A 24,084-nucleotide genomic window follows, 5' to 3' on the forward strand; every position below is an offset into this window, starting at 1 on the left:
GTAAAAATAATCACAAGCAACCATAACAATTTGTTGGCTTTATTTATCGGAACGCCCACTCAAATGCAGATAAAAAATCGAGGTAAAAAGAGAGCTGCAGCGGCATATGTAAATTGTAAATTGAGGTTGCTAAATCTTGTTGTTTACGGCTCATTGAAGAATTGGTAACTTAATCCCAGCACGGACTCTTTCTTTGCCATCTCTTTTGACCCAGATGAGTAATCAATTTAAATGGCATGGCTATGGTTTTAGATAAGGTCCATATGTTATTTTCTTTGTCTTCAGAAATTTGCATAGCTTAAAAGTTCTTTATTTGTTGATGTGGTCTTTTGTGTGTGGTCTTAGATTATTTGTCTTTGAAGTAGAAATAGTTGCGGTTAGCCATCCAATTATATATGTATTTTACTTCAACAAAATGTTAAAATATTTAATTTCTTTTTGAGGTGTGTTACAAAACCATTTACCTTACTAAAACCTCTTTGATAAATAGTGTATACTTTTGGGATCTCTTACGAAATGGTTATGCAAGCTTTCTAAATATAAAAATTACAATTAAAAAATAATAAATTATACTCTAAATTTAAACACATTTCCCATCATAAAATAACTTTTATCTACTGTATAATTCCTCCTTTAAAGTTCTGCCGCACCACGGGTCGTATAAGTATTATTTTATAAACTCCCTTATCAGCTATGATATCATAACATTTATATACCAATTGAGATTGTCAACAAATCATAATGGCTTAAAAGATCAATTTATTTGTTCGGAGCTGCTTGACCTCCTTTGTTAGTAATATCTTAAATAATTTTACTCTACTCAGTTTTAAGTGAGATACATTATTTTTAATAACTTCCCGAGCAATTTGGATTTATATTCATAAATTCAAAAATGTTATGCAAGTTAATAATATTTAATAAACTAAGACAATTTTCCCTCAAGTCTGTCTGGGTGTGAATTATAGAGTTGTTTAATGAGCTCAGGAAATGAGAAACACAAACTAAAAAAAAAACAAGCATGCAAAAAATCGCGACACAAAAAAATGCTAAATTACACTTGGCCATAATTTATTTCGTTATCTTTTTGCACTACAATTTAGACTGCTTAAAATATACTAGATATGTATAAGTTCCCGTTTCTTTATTTTATGGCTTTTTGTAAGAGATTCAGATATGGAAGCAAAGAAGCAACTAGACTTTGCTGAGGCGTATTAATGTCTAGGGGTGTTAAAACGATTCGCATAGATTTTATTTTGGTCAAGCGAAAATTGTTGAATTCACTCGATGATAAAAATCAAGTCGAATAAGAAAATGCTCTTAAAATTTTTTTTAAATCTCTAAGTATAAGTTATAAATATCAATTCAAATTCTTAAACTTGCTTAAAGAGTGGTTATACGTTCATGCAAAAAATGTTATGTGGGCAGAATTTGGCATCTGGCTGATTTTAAATTTATGAAATGCCGGAAATGATGTATCAATCTCTTCAATGCTTTTGCCGACTTTTAATTAAATTATAAATAATGTCATAAAGCCATTTTAATACCACAAAATTAAGTACTTAATATTTATCACCCCAACAAAATTATGCAAAAAAATAGCATTTAAATAAAAAACAGAAAAGACAAACTGTGGGCAGATTTTGGGGGCTGGCAGCTGACAGACTGACACTTGTTATTAGAGCCAACACTTTTGGCTTGGGTGTACTCTGTTTTTTTTTATTTGTCAAATTGTAGCAATTTGGTTAAGTGCGTTGCAACTGCAGCTCCCGAGACTTTTTTGTATAACATATGGAATCGCATGTATCTGTATCTCGTCGGTTTGTGGGCGTATCTCCTCGTTTCAATTTGAAACGCATTTTTTTCGAGTGGTTTTCACAACAGCGACCACAACTCCTCTGCAGCATTTAGCAGTACATAAAAATGAAGCACAGCACGAACAAAATGGTATATAAAAATGTTTCACTCTCTATATAATTAAATCTTAAAATGCATTTTGTGACCACACGAAATTGATATTTTTACGGTTTTGGCTCGGGCATTATGTAATTAATATCTTGAATGTGGCCATCAGTTTGTAATGGGTTAAGTCTTTGGCTTGGGAAATTGATATGCAAAAGGGAAATGAAACGACCACAAATGAAGTGAGATAATGAGGGCTAAGTTGTGATGGAGATCGATACTTTTAAGGGGTCATTATGATGACGATTTGAAATTGAGAAGCATCATGAAAGTTGTAAATATATAGTCAAAAGAAATCTATGATGGCAATATTATGAAATAAATGTAATGACAATCAAATACTTAAATTTTTTTAAGTATAAACAAAAGTGAAATGTTCAAATAAGATTCAAAGCATATACAATATTAAAAACGTTTTGTTTTTACATTTTTATAGGAAATGTATTTAGAGTCTCTTGGCATTTAAACAATTTTCCCCATCTTCCCACAGTAGTTTCCAACTAAAGCCCACACATTAGCATTCCATCATCTTCAACTCACGTCAGCAACGTTCACTTAGCCATTCAAATCACAGATTTGTTTGTCAATTAAAGAAAGCTTACATCGAAAGCGTTTTAAGCCCCATTCCCCCTTCTCGGAAGTTTAGCCATATAATTAACACTTATAATCGACCGGAATAAAAAGACTTTCAACTCCATCCGTATAAAACCCTCTCTCTTTGATCTGCACTCGCAAATTACTTGCACAAATAGCAATCATTAGACAAATTGCGCGGCCATTACAGAGTGCACTACGTGCCACCAACAACTCTTCGAAAAAAAAGGCAATAAAAACACCGAAAATAGCCTTTTAACTAACACTAATGCTTGATTAAACTTTCAAATCAACTAAAGCCGCCAAAGATGCAGTCTCGAGATTGAAATGCCTAGGCCCAAAAGACACTCCTCCTTTAAAAGCCAAAGTTAAAGTTAAGAGCCCGTTGAGCTGGCAGCATCTTTCATCAACTTTGACACCCCAGAGTAACCTGGCCCCTTAAATATTTTCTTCCTACTTTCCATGCACTGTTTTCTTTTCGGCCGCCTTGCCAAATTTATGGCCAGTTTTTCCCAGACTTTTCCGAAGAAAACGCCAAGAGCCATCACGCTTGTCACGTAGTTCAAGTGGTGTGCGCAGTAAATTGCAACGCTTTATTATTGAATTATGTTTCATATTTTATTTTTACCATTTCTTGTCTATGTTTTTTTTTCTCCAACACCCCGTGTGATTAGGCTTTATGGGTTTATTGATTTCGAATTAATTGTGGGACATCGATTGATGGCCAACCTGTTGTTGTAACACTTTGGATTGCAGCTAGCTGCAAATCTGTGCAATTAATCAAAATTGTCGGCAACGTTTCAATGGGGCTGCAAATGATTGGCGCAGATAGCAAGTCGACTCAGATTTGCTCAGATATTCAAGCTTACCTCATCGCGAGCTTTTTTAATTCGAGCTGCCGAGATATTGACAGATTGACAAAATGCGCATGCGCCACAGCAGAATCGATTGAGTGGGTTTATTGGAGCGCTGATTGAACGGATCGACAGCTGGGAATGAAATGTTGAGTCGTTTTTTAAGTTGATCAGTGATCAATGGATTTTTCAAGACATTTCTGAGAGAGATGTGAGCAATTAGGAATTTAATAAGAATGGGATTTGAGCATTCGAAAAACTTGATAATAAAACATAATTATAACGTGAAGCCTGCAATTAAAATCTATTGCTGTAATTAAACCATTCCCGATTACTCTAATCCTAACGATCGGACCAATTATGTAATTATTCTAAATTATCTCGGTCTTAACTCATTTCCAATCCCCCAAAGATACTCCCCATTTGACAGACTGCCTTGTTTTTAGCCCACAGAGATCTAATCTGCGACGCCCAGAACAATGCAAATAAATCATAATAATTATTGATTATAGTTGCCCACACAAATCAAATCGAACAAAGGCTTCATTTCCAGCATTGGTCAGGTCCGAACAAAAGTAATTCGATTGGCAATTTGCATTACAAAAAACTATTTGAAAATTGTACAATCCAAAAATGACAATGAGGCAAAAGGCATTTTAATTACAAATTGCAAGAAGGTGGGATTGCAAGGCGATAAATAGCTCTCAGCAGACAGACTGTGGATGGATAGTTTGTAATTCCAGTGCAGTCCAACGATTTTTCACGGCGCAAATCAAAGGGAAAAAGGCAGCCAAGTGGCACAGCAGCAAACACGGATGCACAGCGAGAAAATTGTACCTGGTGCTTTCTGTTTTTGACCTAAATAGTTTTCTGTTGTTATAGCTAATTTCATGAACCATTACATTAACCAAAAAATATTGTTAAGTTTAATACTAAAAATTATTTGGCACTTTATGTACTTTACCACGTGTTTTGAAAATCCAAAAAGTATATTCCACATCTGAAAAAATGTTTTTTTATTTATTGGATTTTATATCTGAAGATTGATATTTTTACAGTTCTTGTTTAAGGAAAAGTTCCACATCGTCTTTACTAGCGACTTAAAATCAATGAGAATTTGTAATTTAAATATTAAAAAACAAGATTTGGTAACGTTTTAAACCAATTAAATGGATTCATAAATGTGCTTTTCAAAAATGTTAAAAGATTACCTAATTGTAGTATTTGTAAACATTTCTCGTTGTGTATTAACAAACGGCTACCAAGCAGCAACAGCAGCAACAATGAGCAGTCTGCATTCATTTGAATATGCGGCGCATGCAGGCGGTCGGACCCACAGATACCCAGATAGTTGAGCCCCGGATCCCCCGATGCCCCGGGAATCCCCCGAATACCCCGTCTATATCTATCTGCCTAGCATCTGTCAGAGCAAGTCGGTTGTAACTTTCCCCCATAAACTAGCGCCGAACTGCGACTTGGCCATGGCACAAGATAAAGAAATTGGCTGCACAATTTCGGATCACAGGGAAATACATACAGAGATACAACGGGGTGGGGTGAAACTGAAGGTGTCTGTCAACTGTGCATTTTTTTCCAGTGTGCTGTGTGTTTGCCTGTGCTTTGTTTGTTTGTCAATCTGTCGGTGGTGCAGTGCGTTTCAAGTTTGGATTTTGTTTGGGCATCGGTTTGGTTTTTCAACCTCTGTCTCTTTTCTCTCGACTGATGCCTGATTATTTCACTTGATTTGTGTTATGCAAATTGATTTTCTTTTCAGTCGTCTCTAGTGTTTGTGTGTGTTTTGGTGAGTTGTTTATGGAAAGGTAGCTACCTATTTGATTGGCCTTTGTGCAATGGCTAAGCTTATGATTGCACTTGAATCAAAAATATTCAAAGTGATGTGAGTGGGGATAACAATTTGATATTTATGGAGAAAAAAGAAAAAAAAAGCCTGGGATATTTGCTTTAAATGGTTCAATACCAAGTAGCCCAGTTTAAATGTTCTAAATATTTATTATAAATTAATAAAATAGTCAAATTATTAATAAGCGTCAAGAACAAATGCTAAATAAAATGAAAACTCCTCCATTTTAGGCTTTAAAAAACCAATGAAAAATTAAGTTCTCGAATCGAATCCATCCCCATGTGAAAACTCACAATGATATACTGTCAATTAAGTCCATAAGTCATAAGCGGCAATTTCCATATTTTCTGCAAATAGTCAGTGCATAATGCAATGGCTTTATTTAGCTTTTGCCACACAGACTGAATCTTGACCATAGAAGCAGCCCCAACAATCCATACAGCACCATATAAACAGATATACATCTGTATCTGTAGTCATCTGTATCCGTATCTAACTATCTGCATGGCAGTGGTAAATGTGTTCCACTTGGCTGACCCCAGATACTCTCATTGTAATTTTCAGCCACTAGCCCTGCTGTTGATTTGCCTAATTTTGTTTTACGGCTTTTGGAGGGAACAACATGTACGCCCACCAAATCGGTAATTCCAAGAATTTATTGCAAACGGTGGGCAGTGCAGACAGACTTTAGATGCCATAACTTTCCACTGTGTATATGCAGATTATTAAATAATTAAAGCGATCGTGGGTGCTAAAAACTAGCGGCAATTGATTAATTGTTTTAGCGTGCTTTAAAACTTATTAGCCCCCCTACCCGCCACCAATTTCTTGGCCCTCCCGCACAAAAGTTGCAGTCGTTTTCAAGTGGTCTGAATAGTTTGTTTCGCGTGTTAGAACAGCGATTGCTATTTTGGACTTGGGGCCAGAAACGTGTTTCTTCTGTTGTTTCATCGTGAAATATGCAAATTTTCGAGCTTGAAGACTGAGTATCTAACAGATAGGTGTGCGTGCCGCTCAAATACTCAATCGGACAGGTCTCAAACGAGCGTTTTTCTCTCATTTCATTTTTCTCTCTGTATATATCTCTGGTCATATCTCAAGCTCTCTGGCTGTTGGCTCAACTCGATATCGGCGACGACGTGCTGAAATCGTTGAAATCTCGCCAGTTTCATTTGAGCCGCGCTAAAAACCGATACGCGACAACGGCTGACACAAAAAAAAAATAACGATAATAACAACAACAAATAGTATAAAACAAGTCACAACAACCACAAACGACAAGCAATTTTTTGAATAATTACAAAGGCGACGCTTTAATTGTTGTAAAAAGAAATTAGCAAGCAAGCCAGCGAAAAACGTGCAACGAATTTTGTATGAACAACTACACAAAAGTTGAAGAAACGCAAAGAAAAAATTTAAGAAAAAATACAATAAATAATTATAGTTCAGTTACGGTGGTATGAAACAAAAGATACATAGATACCGCAGTACTGAAAGATACAACGAACCGAACGGATACAAAGAGAACACCCAACACGACCTTGACGCAAAGTCGCAAAAACCATAAAGCAGAGAAACACAAGACAAATGCTATAAAGACTAGTCATCAAAAAGAGCCGAAAAGCAACGAAATAAAAAAAGAGAAAAAAAAACAGTAAAAAGTATTATTTAAAGTGTATTATTAATTATACGAAAAACGAAACCACTACGCCCCCAAAAAAAAGAGTCAAACTGAACAAAAACAATTACGAATTTATAGCCTTAAGTTTTTTTTTGGTGGGCGTCTCTGTCTCAAATGTGCCATAAAAATAAAGATAACGTGGAAGCGAGATTTGCAATTAACTAAATAAGTGAATATTTACCAAGGAATGTGGTGTTGTGTGTCGTCAAGGACCTTCGAAGAGATTGAGAAATGTTCGCCCCCCGAAACTCATCGCCAACTGCCATTTACGGCAAGGAGGATGTGGCAGCCTATGAGGTAAAGGTCGCCCACTTTGCGGAACGGAACGCCATCGGTTCCATTTTAACTTTCATTTTAGTGGGTTAAGAAAGCAAGTTCTCGCTGGCTTTTCACTGGCTCTAGCCCCCCCTTTTGCATATTGGCCAGAACAACATCCGTTTGGACATGGTTAGATACATATATCCATGAGATTTCTACCCACTCTCGGTATCTCGGACTCCACCGCATGATTCATTTCGCTACAAAACTTTTGTCTCCGCACTTGTAATGGATTTTTGTGGTTTTTGCCCCGGCATAAGTGTATATATTCCATTTGAGCTCGAGCTGCCGCGATTTGTGCCCCCAGGGTAATTACAGGCAATTAGCTAATGTCGGCAGCTTCTAAAACTCAAAGGAGGAATCTCAATAAAAAATACCAGTCCTATTGTATTTGAAACGAGAAAAAAATCCAGCTTATTTCGATTTTGTTCTATTGAAAATCTCTTGGCTTGGCTTGGATTTTGGCTGGTTTTCATAGTCATAAACATTTTGCTCACGTAAGCGCCTTGTGGATACGATTGTATCTAAGGTATACTTAGCTGCCATTTGTATGTATATCTTTTTATACACAGAAAGAAATATATAGAATAAATTAAAATTATAGAAAATGCAGAGTTTGCAATTTTGAACCCGTTTAAAAATATTTCACAAATTTAGGAGGGTTTTAAATGATACATTTCGTAAAACTTTTTATTAGTTTTTTTTTTTTATGTGTACATGTTTTTATTTTTTAGCTTTGTTATGAGGGCCATGCTCAGTTGCCGAGTAAGCCGATGAAAGCCAATTGGAAATGCATGAAACGTGGTAGGGCAAACAAAAATAACTGACAAAACCAGAAATTCTATTTGCCAAAGAGAACAAAAAAGATTGCTGCACAAATTTAGCATTTATTTATGCCAAGAATTAATATTCATTTGATAAAGCCATGCTCAAAAGTCGCTGACTTTATCAGCCTTTCAATAACTCATGTCTTAATTATGCAAGAAATTCTTAATGAACATCTTTTCCTGTTTGGCTATTTATTTATTGATTAAGCTTGTAGGCAATTAAGCCTGGCTTTTGTTTGAGGCGCCAATGGGCTTTTGGCTGCTGGACTGTAACCAAACTAATAATTTGCTGCATGCCATGTTTTCCACAGAGAGTCTTGATTGAATTAAATATAATTATTTATGAACATGTTCAAATATAAATATTAATAAAGTAATGGAGAAATGGAACCGCCCCCGCTCAAACAAATTCCCTTAATTTGCAGTCAAGTTTTGTTCTCACTGAAGAGGGCTTTAAATTTGCATTTTTTTGTGGCCTTAAGGTAAACATTTTCATTGCGTGATTGTTGGTTGACACCTGTCCGCTGGAAATGCTTCAGCTTATTTGTGGCCTTTATTTTATTCGCTCGAATTGTGGGCAGAAATCCGAAATGCTTCAGACCGCCAATACCATGTGGGTTGGGTTTAGAATTTGGCCAACAATTGCAGCCAACAGCTGCGTGCATTGAACTTGGCCAAAACAATAAGCAGCAGACCCAGTAAAGTCAGAGGCACTTCATTAACAAACTGCGGGCATTGGGCCAAAAGCCACTTGACCGAAAAGTGATTCGCCTCGGGCCTCTTGGCCAATTTTACTCACTGGTCATGGCCAAGATCTCGTCACTCGTTAAATAATAATTAATTATCATTTGACTGCCGCATCTGTCACACAAAATGGAAATTTGAGTTCTATTCCAATGGACATAAATTTCGCTACTACACCAAATATGTAACAAAAGAATTTCGCTTTGTTTGGCTTAGTTTTTTTTTGTGAGGGCTCTTTTGTATTTGGCAGCACCCAAATTAAGCTTTGATGGATGGCGTGTGTTGACTTCCGTTGGTCAAAAAAAAAGTAAATGTGTAAAATAAATGGAATTTTAAATACCTTTCGACCTGCGGCAGCTCTTTGTGGTAGGAAAAATATTTGTAAAATACCGACAAGGTCTTACAGAATTCTATGAAAATTGGATGGATTGTTTTTTTTTAATTAATAGACTTAAAAGAATCAAAAATTAAACAAATAAAATATACTCTTTTATACATGTCAGAAAATCAAAACATCCACATAATAGAAGTGAAGCAAAAAAATATATCGAACTACAACTTTTACCAATTATTTGACTAGAAACTAAAATCTGCTAATCAAAAAAGCATTTCCAAGAAAATAAATCTCTCGAAATTATTAAAACCCATTAACTTTTTTCCCTGGTTAAGCCTTGCCTAATTATCTTTTGAAAACGAATAAAACTCGTCAGTTGAAATCAAACTCACGGATTTGATTGCGCATACGCCCCGTAATTGCTTTGCTCCCTCGATATCTCTTTTTTATTTTTCACTTAAACGAAATCGATGCCAGTTGGTCATGATTTTGGGGGAAGCTTTGATTATAATTTTACAGTCATGGCTAGCATTAATTTTCATTGTTACTATACTTTAGTCATGCTCAGAAAATTTGTTTACAATTTCACGGCATATCAGTGTCATTAAAAATGCAAATATGCGGGAGAGGAACGAGCGTGAAGTCTTAAAAAACCGGTTCCATAGATCGACCTTATGCATTAAAATATAGATTTTTAAGGCTGCGTTGGTGTGGCTCGAGATTCGCTTAAGTGAAACAAGCCAATAAAGTAATGCTCGTAGTAAACAAACGTTGGAGCTACTTTGTTTTGTTTCTGTTTCTCTGACACTTCGAGATGATCTCAGCCGGAATGTATTCTCGTTTACTTTGTATCGGAATCCGAGTTTGCGTTTCGACGATTTGCGTCGCAGAATTATAATCAAGCATCTTTCGGATGCTCTCAGCATGCCAAAGTTGACACAGTCTTCTTATAGATCGCCCACTGTTGGGTTCCGCCTTATATCATATATTATATTCAATATTCGATTCCAATGCGGTAGTGTTGACTTGCACTTCCTTTTCTCTTTGCCACTTGCTATTTAGTATCGTTTTCTGTTTTGCCATAGCTAGAAGTACTCAACCTGTTGTGTTCTGAGCTATACGCCCCTTAATTGTTTTAGTTTTTTATGGCTTTTTGTTAATAACTTATAAGTAGCTTGGGCAAGATCAAGGTGAAGCTCTAGCGAGGCGTAACAAGGCGGCATTTAAATACAAAAAGGCAAATCGAAACACAAAGAGCCATATTTGTTTGGTTTTAATGAATGAAATCATTAGGGTTCTTTAGGTAACAAGTGTAAATATATTTTAGAAACCAGAAACTAAATATACATTTCTTTTTTAGTTTTGGAAGCAACCTTGTTATTTTTTTTTTAATAAAAAAATTTAAAACCAGCTTTCGCCCCTTATGTAGAAATTTAAAACATAACAATACTTGTTAATAAACTATCTATGAAAAACGTACAAAAAACATTGGAAAATCATGTTAACATGCTGAGGCAATTTCTGTTGTTTATGTTTATGTAAATCGTATAAGGCTGGGTTCGTATGTAAACAACATGATAAATGTGCGAATTGTATGCGTTAACAATTCACACAGCAAGTTGACTTCGTTTGGGTTTGTATTTTAGGCAAATATTCCACAAGCTTCTGACCTTGCCGAAAGCGAAAAAATGGGTAGAAATACTTAGCAAATAAACTGGAACCCCGAGTTATGTGATGTAATATCTAATGTTGTGCTGTACTCCTTCCTCTTTGCAGATAAAACTCAAAAAGGTCTTGGGCCTGACTGTGTGCAGCAATGCGGCTTTGGATGTATCCCCAGTCAGCGGCCTGCTGGCCTATCCAGCTGGGTAAGTTTCATATATCTCAAGAATATTACGTATCCAACAGCGCACAAAAAGGAAACCATCAGAACATGCAACTCATTTCCTTTTTGGCTCAGGGTAAAATTCAATTCCGTTAAATTTTGTGCTTTAAATTTGCCTGGCCAGTCTCAAAAAAAAAAAACAAGTCCCATGAAAATGTTTGATTTAATCTCTCTTCAACTGTCGCACATGCCTGCACTTTTCCCATCTCGACGAGGAAAATCTGTGACAGCCACAGGGGGAAAATGGGAGAGGCCAAAGTGACATAATGTCAACGCGATTGCTGTTTTTCCGCAGAGGATTTGCATATGCCACTGAATATTTGCTTAGCTCACAATAGGCTATTACGCGGCGTATACGTAATAAACTGAATAATTGTAATTATCAATGACAGATTGGTTAAACAAAGGCTTAGAGATAATGGAATGCGGCAGGAAATTAACCGCCATGACAGTTGATTTTTCGGTTTAACGAAAATCCTTGCCAATTAATTTAAAACAAAAAGTCAATTTATTCCATTTATTTTATCCTCTTAAATCTGAATCTTTTTTTTCCCCCGCTTAAATGCCGTTTCTTTATTCTGACAACATTTCAATTATAGTAAATCAAGCCGAGGAACTCTACTAATTATGTGCATTAACAAAAAGGGCACATTTACGCTTCCATTGCGATGCAAAAGTTTTTTTTTCTTTGCTCGTACATGTATGCATAGTAGCATTTGCAAGCATGAATAAATAGAAAATGCTGAGGTAAATTTTTTGCGCGGACTACGAGCGAACTTTAAATGCACTGTAATGTCTAAGAAGTAATATGCATAAAAGGAACGCTTTTTATATAATTATTTATTATTATCATAAAAAATCAATGAGTTTTGCCAGAATTTTTTAAGATGTTGGGTACATCCTATAGTTTATTTAGTTACCCAACAAATCTTATATCACAGTTTACTATACACCATCTAGAAGTGTATAAACCCTAAGTGAAAGATGTGGGCGTGATGCGCTCATTAACCGAGCAACAGTAGAAACAACAGAAATAAAACCGGGGAGGCCAAAGAGCAGCTTAATAATGAGCCAGGCGGGCAGGCAGTTAGCTTCGGGCGTAAGAGGGTTAAACGGGGGCAGGAAAAGGTTGAAGGTGGTGGGGTGGAAAAATAAAGGGAACCAAGCAGAGCAGAACCTACATCCTTGGGCATTTTCAATGTGTAACCAACATTTACCGCCTGCCTTGGTCAAGGACGTATTTAAGTGGTCGTGGCCCACAGATTAAATACCACTGAGTGGAAGGATTAAAAACTTTTAAAACAATAATTAACGGATTAGGTAAAAAGAAAATAATATATATTATATGGTAGTTATTATTTCATGGTTCTACAAAATGTATTTTAAATTAATTATATTATTGTTACATACATTATTTTATTTGGTAATCGTCATTTATACAGTCATGATGAATTATACAGGCGATTAAAATTTTTTAAATTAAAATGCGATATCATTTTTAGCATTCTAAATGCTTTGAAATTTAATCATCAACGTAACACAATGCTTTCAGTAAATATAAACAAAGTAATTCTTAGCAGCTGGCAATAACAATGCCACTAATTAGTCATATTTGTGTTTTTTGAATGATTATTTTAATTTGTATTCGAAATCTTTAAATATGAGAGTATGTGGGCTTAAGATAAGTAGATGCAATCCTAACTTTTAAATATATTTATTTATAATTTTTAATTTATAAAAATAATATTATTTTCCTTAATTTTTAGCTGCACGGTGGTGCTGTTCAACGCGAAGCGCCAGACACAGGCCTACTTGGTCAACACCTCCCGCAAAGCATTCACATCCGTGGCATTTTCGCGATGCGGTCGCTATGTGGCCACCGGCGAGTGTGGCATCAATCCGGCGATCAAAGTCTGGGAGCTGGAAACTCCAAACGGAAGTCTGGAGCACTGCAGCGGCGGCAATGTTATTGCAGAGTTTGTGGACCACAAATACGCCGTCACCTGTGTGGTGAGTTCCTTTTTATTTTTTTTAATAAACTATTAATTAATAATTTTCTCCAATTATCCGCAGGCCTTTTCGCCCACTGGCAAGTACCTGGTTTCGGTGGGCTCCCAGCACGACATGATTGTCAACGTGTTCGACTGGCGGGCCAACCTCAAGATGGCCTCGAATAAAATCAGCTCCAAGGTGGCGGCCGTGTGTTTTGCCGAAGATGGCAGCTACTTTGTCACCGTGGGCAATCGCCATGTCAAATACTGGTATCTGGAGGGAGGAAGAAAGGTGGGTCCTTCAATTTGTAAATGATAAACTCAGAATTTTGCCTTTTATCTAGACTATTAGACCTTTTTTTATATAAACTCTTTTCCTTTGAAACCAAAGATAATCTCCTTGTGACATATCAATTTTGTTTTAACTTTTAGTACTAATATAAAAGCTTTGCTACTCCGAATATATTGCCTTAATGTTTCTACATACTGAATAATTTGTATATAAATTTTAAAATATAGAAGCAATACATCTCATGGAAGTGCCCTCTGCTGCTTTGAATATTTTATGAACCACTTTCTGCTGAAGGTCAAGAGCTAATGATTTACATCCCATTTTGCAGTACAAGGATCCCATTCCCCTGATGGGACGGAGCGCCATTCTAGGTGATTTGCGGGACAACGACTTCTGTGCGGTGGCCTGCGGAAAGGGTATCTGTGCGGAGAGCACGTACGCCATCACGCGGCAAGGACACTTGGTGGAGTTTAGTTCCCGTCGCCTGCTGGACAAGTGGGTGCAGTGCCGCACCACCAATGCCAACTGTATCTGCGTGAACGAGAGATTCATCCTGGTGGGCTGCGCCGAGTCCATCATACGCATCTTCAATGCGGCCACGCTGGAGTACGTGACCACTCTGCCCAGAACTCATTACTTGGGCGTGGATGTGGCCCAGGGCATTCAGATCAACCACATCATGTCGGTGCCGCAGCAGGCCAAGTTTCCCGACTGCATCGCCATGGTTTTCGATGAACAGCGTTGCAAGGTATGGCGTTACAAATAATTTAAAAATATTTAAATACTCATCCCAATTTTTATTTCCCCAGGTAAGCTGCGTTTACAACGATCACTCTCTTTATATTTGGGATCTGCGTGACATCTCACGAGTGGGCAAGTCACACTCGTTCCTTTACCACTCCACTTGCATCTGGGGCGTGGAGACAGTGCCATATAATGTGGAGCGGGAGCCGTCGCAAACTCTCCCGGAGGAGTGCTTCGTCACCTGCTCCTCGGACGACACGATTCGCGTCTGGGGATTAGATGGATGCACCAACAATGATATCTATCGAAGGAACATCTACTCCAAGGAACTGCTGAAGATTGTGTACAGCGACGAGGAGCTGCAGTTCATCAAGGATCAGGGATCTTCGCTATTCGATAAGGCTGGGAATTCCTCTTATGATGGAAGGAATGGTGTGCGTTGCATCAAGATCAGTCCGGAACTGCAACACCTGGCCAGTGGTGATCGGTGCGGCAATATACGTGTGTATAATCTGGTCAATCTGCGCCTACTCACCACCATCGAAGCTCATGAGTCGGAGGTGCTTTGTCTGGAGTATTCCAATGAGCGGATCGACCGAAAGTTGCTAGCCAGTGCCAGTAGGGATCGTCTGATCCATGTCTTTGATGTGGCCCAAAATTATTTATTGCTACAAACACTGGATGATCACAGCTCCTCAATCACCTCGATTAAGTTTGTAGGTGCTGGACTCAATTTCCAGATGATCAGTTGCGGAGCCGACAAATCCATTATGTTTAGGAGTTTTCAGGTGAGTCTTGTGATTATATTATAAAGGTGTATATGCTTAAACCTCTCTCCTTCTTTCACAGGGCAACATCTTCATGAGGGGAACCAACACCTCTGGAAAGACGACGTTGTATGACATGGAGGTGGACTCGAATGCGAAGCACATTTTGACCGCCTGCCAGGACCGCAATGTGCGGGTCTACGGAACCCAGAATGCCAAGCAAACCAAAACCTTTAAGGGTTCCCATTCGGACGAAGGAAGTCTGATTAAACTGAGCCTCGATCCCAGTGGCATCTATGTGGCCACTTCGTGTACGGATAAAACCCTGGCTGTATACGATTACTACTCCAGTGAGTGTATGGCGAGGATGTATGGTCACAGCGAGCTGGTCACAGGTCTGAAGTTCACCAACGACTGCCGCCATTTAATCTCGGCCAGCGGCGATGGTTGTATTTTTATCTGGCAAGTGCCACACGATATGATAGTAACAATGCAGGCGAGGATGTCACAACAGCGTCTCAGATCGGGACATGCTCCGTTGCCACGACCCCTGGCTTCCATTTCACCACCGGATGGTATCGCCCTAGAATCACCAACCAGTGAAATAGAGCAGCCGCAATTGCAGCCCAAGTTTGGAGTGGCTGAGAGGTTTTCGGATGTGGGACAACTGCCTCAGTGGGCGATGCGAAAAGCAGCAGCGGATTCGGATAGTGGAGCCCTGTCCATACCCACACCCAGTGGTGGATCCACAAATGTACCTGCCATGCATGCCGCTTCATCGATGGGAAATCTGAGCTCATCGCCGAGTCAACAGATGCCAGGACTGGCACCCCGAGCCAGGGGCAGATGGGCCCAGAGGAGCACACAATTGGAAACGGCCGATGATCTGCGCTCCAACTCGGAAAGTCCCCTGGGAACCGTTTCCTCTGTAGGTGGTCATAGCGGTGTAAATGTCCAGACTTCTGACTACAATAGTGCCTCTTCCAAGGACATAACATACAATCAAACCTACTTGAGCGAGGACTCCTCCATCGATTCCGGTATGGAGACGCGAAGGGGCGAACTCAAGTTCATCGGCAGCAGCAACAATGGAACGGTGGTCACTGTGTCCTCCGTTTCCTCGATGGCTGTTTCTGCCTCCAATGGTGCCATGTCAACGGGTTCTGGACCTGCCCAACAGCGACTCCAGCTGCCGGATAAACGGTTGAAGCCGGGTCTGCGGTTCGATACCCACACCCATGATCACGATGGAGATGTAGAGGATATCTCCGATGGAGAGAGAACTAGCTCCGACCATGGAATGTTCTACAACAACCTAGCGCCCAGCACGCCAACGTAAGTATTTACAAATAAATATAAAATTCCAGTTAGTAATATCTGGTTGTTTCTTGCAGAGATTTCAAGGTGACGGCCATGAACGAGGATGAGTTGCGCAAATCAGTGCGCCGGCAAAAGTTTGAAAAGACAGGCCTTCAACTTACAACCTCGGCGCTCAGCGGAAATGGAAGTTCGCATACGGCGAGCACCGGAACCGGAACAGGAACCTCGGATACCGAGGACGAGGGCTCCACGCCCAGTGCCGAAAACGCAGAACGTTCGCTGGCCTCCACGCTGGGCGGTAGCTCGGAAAATCTCCCCCAGAGCAGCAGCAATAGTTTCCTGCATGCTGCTTTGCCCGAGGGACCGGGATTAACAACGCCCATGGAACGGGGTGGCAGCAGTAAGATATCATTTCACCTTGAAGGAAACTTTTTTATGGATTTAATTGGATATTTCGTTTTACCAGGTCGCCGCAGCATCAGTGCCAAGCACAATACGGAAAATGGAAAAAGCGTGGCCGCACCGCCCACCATCACCAAGTCATATACGAGCACCAAAAAGGAGGAGCTGCTGCAGGTCATCAACAAGGTCAAGCAGCAACTGGAGAATGTAAGTGCTGGGGGTCAGGGATGACCTTTCTCTCGGTATATTTCCGTTTGAGTGTGCCTTTCATTGCAGACTTTTCCGATTCGCGGGTTTTCTTTTCCCCACTTTTATTTTCCCATTTAATTTGTGTTTTTCTTTTGTTGTTCTTCTGTATTTTTATATGTGTCCCATTATTTGTTTTTGGTGTCTGGTCTGTCCTCCAATCTCCAACCCCCTACCCCAAAAACACATGCACCCAAAAAAACAAAAAATAAAACCCCTGCCCGATTTTGTGTGTTTAGGGAACGCGCAAAAATGGCAACACAAGGTTGAATGCTATAGCCGAGGTGAGCCGATTTATGTTGGATTCTAAAGAAAGTTTCGCTTTTCTAATGATGCTTCAGATTTGTATATTTTCACAATGCTTTGGCACTAACGGGAGAAAGACTACGCACTACATTCACTCAAGGAAACTTTATATATATTCAACCCATAAAAAATAACATTTTCTTTAAATTATTTGAACAAAACAATACCTTTAAAAACAAGTAACATTTGAAACTCTTAAACTAAATAACATTAAACCCTTTTTCCGAATTTAAATACCTTAAAAGGTATTCTAATAAAAAACATTATTTAACAATAAACAATAATACAACAATTATTTTTGCAAGAAATAATACAAAACGTATGTTTGCCTTTAAAAGTATACAAAATATTTATCTGTTTAAAAATAAAAAAATTGTTTTGCATCGGCCGGGAATCGAACCCGGGCCGCCCGCGTGGCAGGCGAGCATTCTACCACTGAACCACCGATGCTTGGTGAAGTAAGGAAAATCAACATCCTACACCATTCGACTTTTTCTATAAATAGCCCAAACTAGCGATTATAAAAGAAACTTGCTTGGTCACATAACCCGAATGAGCTAAAGATGTGCAAAGCCCCTCACCCTTTCACTCCATTAAACACCACTCAAGCAATTTGAGGAACCAGAAAACCACTCACACCACTAACTCAAACCGAAATCTTCACTCAAAGATCAGCCGTTCATTTATGTATTATAAAGACTTAGATTTATAACATTTTTTTGAGGGTCACTATGTGAATAAATACGTTTTTTCTAAATAATTTATAATTAAATCAAGTTTTGATTTTCTTTATTTACTTTCCCATAAATTATGCACCATTTACATTTTGTTTTTGACTAATACAAAAAACCGGTTGTTGTTGATTTAAAAGTACTAATTAAAATTAGGAAATAGGTAACCATGACTAATAATACATTTTTGATCCACAGGTAGGCCATAGACCCCTTCGGGGAAGCCATAGCATATCGGACCTGAGTCTGGCTGCCAATTTGGATGGATCGAGGAATGCGGGCGGAGGACCAGGGCGTTACACGAAGCCGGGTAAGTCATATGAACTTAGGGAACCCCTCCAGTTAAACCAAATTGAAATCCCCTCCAAGTTGGAAAGTAGGCTAATATAACCAAAAACTCTCTCTCCCGTTGTTTGCTCTCTCTGTTGTCTATCTCTTTCTAAATATTGCTCTCCCATTTGCGATCTCTGTGGTAAAAAATAATGTAATGCAATACTATTTTTGATAAATACTATGCCCCTTAAACGATATTTTGACTAACCCCATTAGTTGCTTCCCATGACACTTCGCAGTGTATTAGCTCCCAAAACCCAACAGCAACTGCTGCATCTCCAAATACCCAGCAGCAACATCAGCAACCAGTGCAGCAGCAGCAGCAATATCCAATAACCAAGGAGCAACTTCCCCAAACCCAGCAGCAAAATCAGCACTATGCTCCACCATCTTCGCAACAATTCTTCAATTGTGCCGCACCGAAATCCAAATTGCAACAGAACTTCCAGACGATGCGACAGGTTCAACAGCACTATCCTCCTTATCCACATCATGTGGGTGTTCATCAGATCCATCCGCCTCCTGGGGTTCCATTTGGTGGATGTGCAGCGGGATCCTCATCTGTGATGCGTTCACATTCCCAGCAGCAGCAACATCATCACCAACAGCAGCAGCAGCAGCAGCAACAACAGAGGGCTAAAAGAAATCCAGCTGGGAATAATAGACGTACTCCCAGTATTTTAAAACACTACAAATCCTGTCCAGTATCTCCAGTCCACGAAGAGGTAGAATGGTCCGCGGAGGGAAATGAAAGAGGAGCTCTACTTGGTGAACCCAAAAGACATTCGGTTTATGCAGATGATGCAAGAACCATTTTGGATATGATCCATGCTGATACGGAAAAGATGATTGATGAGATCACCCGAAAGTATGGAGACCTGGATGAACCCAGTATACCAGCTTCGTACTCGATGCCAGCGAATCTGCGAAACTTGGGTGGACTGGGTTCCACTGGTGACTCCACACCCACGGGTAGAACCACACAGTATTACGTTTACAGGGAGTTCTATCAATGCGAGAGGAAAGTATCTCTTTCGGATATCCTGCAACCTGAGCAATATGCCGCCAGCCAGAGGAGATTGGATGAGGCCCGGTTTCTGGAGACGCAACGGCATTCCAGTGCCAGTTTCTTCCTCACCGGACAGCAAAGTCAGGAGTCACTCTCCCTGCTCTCCGATGGCGATGGACCTGGAAGCTATTGTAATAGTTTGGAAAGCGTTCTATCCGACGAAAGTGATTGTCAGAGTGCTCCTTTGGAGTACCCGCAAACTCAGGTGGCTGTTCTTCAGCAACGTCATGCTGGCATCCGGAACTTTATCATCCATGGACCAGTGTCCAAGTCCTACGGGAATAGCCCAAATGCCTATGGCAGCTTCGATTACTATATGCGACAACAGCATGCCACAACAACTGATAGCTTCGATGTCACCGGCTACAATCTGGAGCCACTAAAGCCACTGCCCAGTTCGAAGACATATCCGAGAATAGCTCAGGTTCAGGCCACTGAAAATATACCCACTCTGCGCTCGAAGAACAAGCAATATAACTCAGGTGTTAACAAGTCTTTGAGTACGGACTTTGCCCAACAGCGTCAGCAAAGGAACTCGAATCCCATGCAATCGGGAAATAATCTTTTTGTGAGGAAACCCCTTAAACCCAAGCCCCCAGTGCCGGCCAAACCACAGAATCTAATCAGCACTTTGAGCCACATGGAGAAACAGCAAAAGCAGAAATCCCAGTCCAGAACTGCCAGTGTAGTCCAGCAATTTGAGCATAATTTGCAAAAATTTGAAAGGGAAAAGCAACGTGAGAGGGATCAGCAGAGAAGGCCGGCGATGAGAAGTTCAGTGAGTTCTGGGGCTCTGGCCGGAGGTTCGGCAACCCAAAGTTGCCTAAAGAAAGTCTCCCGTTTCGATACCAGCGAAAGCAATCGAAGAGCCACCAGTGTGAGGCAGAAGAACAGGCCAAAGATTTCGGTGCGTTTCAATACAGTCTCCCAAATCAAGTATACGCCCAGTGCCAAAAGGGAGAGGGAAAGGCAGGCCAGGGAGGAAGAACCACCGGAAATGGAGGTGGGCAGCCTGCCCAGTGATTATGGTGAGCGCAGCTTTGAAATGTATTTCGCGGAAAACGGAAATGCCCCGGAGAATTTGGAAAATATGCATACTCTTAAACTTTATACCAAGCCCCAACTGCAGGCAGTGGTAGATGAGATCCAACAAGAGCGGGAAAAATACAGGAAAAACCTAGACAATGCTGGGAAAATCAGCGGTAAAGGGGGAAAAGAAGCAAGTGGGAAGGGAAAAGGAGCAGGCGGCTCCACTAGCCATCAGTGCCAGAATATAGCCAAGAAGATCGATATTATTGAAAAGCTAATCGCCATGGAGGAGAACAAAATGGAGCAAATACGTTTGGCCACCGAATCGCGTTTGAGGCCCTTCAATTGCAATGCCAAGGAAAAGGGTTATGTGAAGAGTTTGACCATGAACTTTGACATGCTGGCCCGAGGGGAGGAGCCCACAGAAGATGAGGAGCTGACCTCCAGAGATGCCTCGGATCTTTGTGCCTATGCCAGAAATATCCGGAGGAATTGCAGCTTGCCCGATGTTCTGGAGAGCACCGATTTCACTGGCATCTACAATAGCCAGGGTGTCGAGTTGGCCAAAGAAGTGATAGCCGATGATGAGGGCGGTAATACAGCGAGTCCAGAGATCACTGCTGACAGCACCGATCACGATGACATCGGACCCACTGTTGTTTTGAGGATGGAGCCAGGTTTGAGCCCCATTTCCGCCTTGGTTGTTGTGCCTCTTGAGTTTTCCGCCACCTTCATTTGCGCACCCACAGTTATTTAATAGTTTTTATTTACCCTTTTTGGCCACCACCCCTCCATATCTCGATATCCTAGCACAAGAAATATTATAACAGCATGACCCGAACCGAAACTAATTTGTGACCCACTTTTCAGGCAATCCCAAAACGCTCAATCCCATGCCCATCGAGGAGTCCTCCATACGCCGCGCCTGCTCGCTGAGCGACCTGCACATGGGCAACTTTGGCAAGCGTAAGCACCCTCGATCTTATATATATGTTTATACTTTCAAAATATCTAATTGGTTATTTCTTAAACCTTTTTATAGCTGGCAAATCGAATGGCACACCACAGAAGCCGCAGGTCCAGCACCGAAATGGAAATGTCTCGCGATCGGCCAGCAAAAGGAACAGTTTGCAGGGCAAAACCGGACTGGGTGCCTCCAGCAACTCAATGAACGTTCTCAATCAGGGTGTAAGTTTTACCGATTAGGGATCCCAATCAGTTTTATTCTAAAAAATTACTATTTATATCATTTTTTTAGAGCGACTCCGAACCAGAGGACAGCAATCGTTTGCGTAGTGCCAGCAACGGACAGGGACGCAGCAACGGACCCATTGGTATACTATAATGTTTAATATTGAAAATCAACCTATAATAATCTATTACTTAACCTATAGCTGCCAGTCGCCAGTACAGCAACAAGATCAACAATGTCAACAACAATCGTCGAAAGACACCAAACTTCAGCAGTGGTTAGTTCACTTCATCCCAGTTTCTTGTAAACCCATATAATATTTTTGAATCCCCTTCAGCCACACCCATGCAGGACGACTCTAGCTCCGAGGAGACGCCCAACAGCACTGTCAACAACAAGCCCATTGTGCCACCAAGGCCAAGAAATTTGGGCTTTGATCACAAGAGCAAGCTAATGATTAACAATAGTGGCAGCCCGGGCGGAATTGCCAAACAGCGAAGTGGAGTGACTTCAACGGAGGACTTCGAGGGCACAGATCGTAAGAACATATCGCATAATACACAAAACAGAATCTTAATTTATTTATATTCTTACAGCCGAAGCCCAAGTACACAATGTGATTAATAAACTTTACACGACTACACAGGCAGCTATGCAGCTGCATGCGAACCTGAAGAACTCGCTGCTGCTGAAGGAACTTGAGAACGCCCTTATCATGTCCAGAAATATGCTAAGCAGCATCACCAATCGGTAGGATACATTACTTTCCATTGCTGGTTCTGAATGCATCTACAGCAGTTTTTAAATCAGCTTTGAAATTTAAATATTTATTCTCAGTTTCTAAATTTTTAAGTTGTCTTGAGATCATATAAAAAGTAACATAAAATGTTTCCTAAAAAAATGCATTTCAAGTTTAAAACGCTGTAGATACATAAAAGGCTATAAATAAATCCCATTCAAGAAAGGCTATTTAATAAAATATTTCTTTTTATTTCAGACAAGCGGAGAAAACAAACAATGGAAGCGGAGTGGGCGGGGGATTGGGAATGGGTGGTAGTGGGGGATTGAACCACGATCAGCTGAGCGCTGACAACGGAGACTATCTGATGATGGTCAACAACTGTGCCGATCTTTTGAGCAATTTACGCACGAAGCACAAACCCGATGACTGTGAGAATAACTCCTAGTGTGTAGAGCTTAGGCTAGACTAAATGACTAAACGATGGCAGAGGATCTGCGGGGAGGACTAACCAGCACCTATTTATTTAACTGAAACCACACACCCAGGCGAATGGCAAACAAATCAAGCAACCAACCACTAATTTGTAATTAATAACCATTCACAGATGATGTAAATTTATTTCTTTAGTAATTATTTCAAGTTGCGTAGCTGCTAAGTTTTCTGTTTCGTTTTTGTGCGCGTGTGCATTTCTTTTAACAATAATTTATATGGCAACCAATTGCGTTTAGCTTGAATTAAATTCTGTAAATGTTAAGTTTAATAAGCAGTTTTTGTACGTGTTAAGTGTTATTTGAGTTTAAGGCCACGATGATACGGAATGTCCGGACTTGAGGTGTCGAGCGAATTGTTACAAAGTGCGCTTAGTGTATGCCTTTTTTCTGTATGATTTATATTCTCTATTTGGTTTATGTTCTGTTTGTGAATCAGTCAAAATGTAAAAGACAAAACTACAAGAAATGTGTGTCAAATTTGAATATTCCAAAATTTAAATTTATACCCCATATACTATTTGTATGCCTACTCACAATTATACTTATAACCACAAATGATTATCTGAGAAATGCTTATGTGGAGAATCAAAGATATTTCAGACTTTTGATCAGAGCGAAAATCTATTTCCAAACAATTTGTTCTGTAATTATTCTGTATTAGTTAATTATTCGATTGTATTTACAACAATTATAACACTACCTATAAATATACATATATACCTAGATATGAACTTGAATTAGTCCTAAAATTTACATTACAATAATTTACAACTAAACGAAATGTATTAAAATTAACTTCAAATAGGAAAAAACAACACTTATGATTAATTATGCTATCTAAACTCAAAACTAAACTTAAAAAAAGCAACTAATTCAAAGCGAAAATAATACATAATGCACAATTTTTGAAAACATTAAACCACGTTTCTTCTTCTTCACCCCTGTTTACTGTTAACAACAAAATCGCCCATTCTGTTAACAACTAAAACCCGAGACCCCCTGGACTTATAGCATAAATTTGTATTTAATTTGGCAGCTAAGAATTTGGGGTCTCAGAATTCTAATTCCTAAGTGATCTACCCATATGCAACTTTCATATGGCAGCAGGATTTCATATAAACATACCATGTATATAGGATGGGCAGCATTCAGAACAAAATATTATCCTCATCCACACTCGATTAATACAACTAACTGGCAGGAATTGTGTATTGTGTAACATTTAAGAAATATGAAAGCCGTATAATAAAATATAATTCAACGTTTACCGGACAAAAGTAAAGTTTCGAAGAGTCAATTACGGATCGTTTAAAATTACCTTGGCAATCAGGATTTATTAAAGCCATCAAAGAGATGACCGCGCAGCAGGTGA

General features: G+C 39.6%; 1 protein-coding gene and 1 non-coding gene across 15 annotated transcripts in view; one reads left to right on the top strand and one right to left on the bottom strand.

Annotated features, from left to right (window-relative positions):
* LOC119548186 (mitogen-activated protein kinase-binding protein 1) overlaps positions 1 to 23,994 on the top strand; it is a 68,160-nt gene extending 44,166 nt beyond the window's left edge. For 2 of the 14 annotated variants that reach the window (XM_037855305.1, XM_037855302.1), the window contains exons 3-20: positions 10,949 to 11,040; positions 12,824 to 13,067; positions 13,131 to 13,340; positions 13,669 to 14,088; positions 14,150 to 14,872; positions 14,934 to 16,186; positions 16,246 to 16,571; positions 16,638 to 16,780; positions 17,059 to 17,103; positions 18,055 to 18,166; positions 18,406 to 20,964; positions 21,158 to 21,253; positions 21,330 to 21,475; positions 21,546 to 21,621; positions 21,682 to 21,756; positions 21,817 to 22,017; positions 22,076 to 22,229; positions 22,477 to 23,994. In XM_037855305.1, coding sequence (XP_037711233.1) covers positions 10,949 to 11,040; positions 12,824 to 13,067; positions 13,131 to 13,340; positions 13,669 to 14,088; positions 14,150 to 14,872; positions 14,934 to 16,186; positions 16,246 to 16,571; positions 16,638 to 16,780; positions 17,059 to 17,103; positions 18,055 to 18,166; positions 18,406 to 20,964; positions 21,158 to 21,253; positions 21,330 to 21,475; positions 21,546 to 21,621; positions 21,682 to 21,756; positions 21,817 to 22,017; positions 22,076 to 22,229; positions 22,477 to 22,666 — 7,065 coding nt within the window. In that variant the 3' untranslated portion in view covers positions 22,667 to 23,994. Of the gene's footprint in view, positions 1 to 6,434; positions 7,247 to 10,948; positions 11,041 to 12,165; positions 12,378 to 12,823; positions 13,068 to 13,130; positions 13,341 to 13,668; positions 14,089 to 14,149; positions 14,873 to 14,933; positions 16,187 to 16,245; positions 16,572 to 16,637; positions 16,781 to 17,058; positions 17,104 to 18,054; positions 18,167 to 18,405; positions 20,965 to 21,157; positions 21,254 to 21,329; positions 21,476 to 21,545; positions 21,622 to 21,681; positions 21,757 to 21,816; positions 22,018 to 22,075; positions 22,230 to 22,476 lie in introns of those variants that run through there. The other 12 variants (XM_037855307.1, XM_037855303.1, XM_037855313.1 and 9 more) reach the window with 10 other exon arrangements.
* Trnag-gcc lies at positions 17,505 to 17,575 on the bottom strand. The gene has a single exon. It is a non-coding gene; the product is annotated as a tRNA-Gly (tRNA).
* Positions 23,995 to 24,084: the final 90 nt, after the last annotated feature.

This window comes from Drosophila subpulchrella, chromosome 2L (assembly GCF_014743375.2).
Source record: "Drosophila subpulchrella strain 33 F10 #4 breed RU33 chromosome 2L, RU_Dsub_v1.1 Primary Assembly, whole genome shotgun sequence".
In the NCBI taxonomy this organism is placed as follows: domain Eukaryota; kingdom Metazoa; phylum Arthropoda; class Insecta; order Diptera; family Drosophilidae; genus Drosophila; species Drosophila subpulchrella.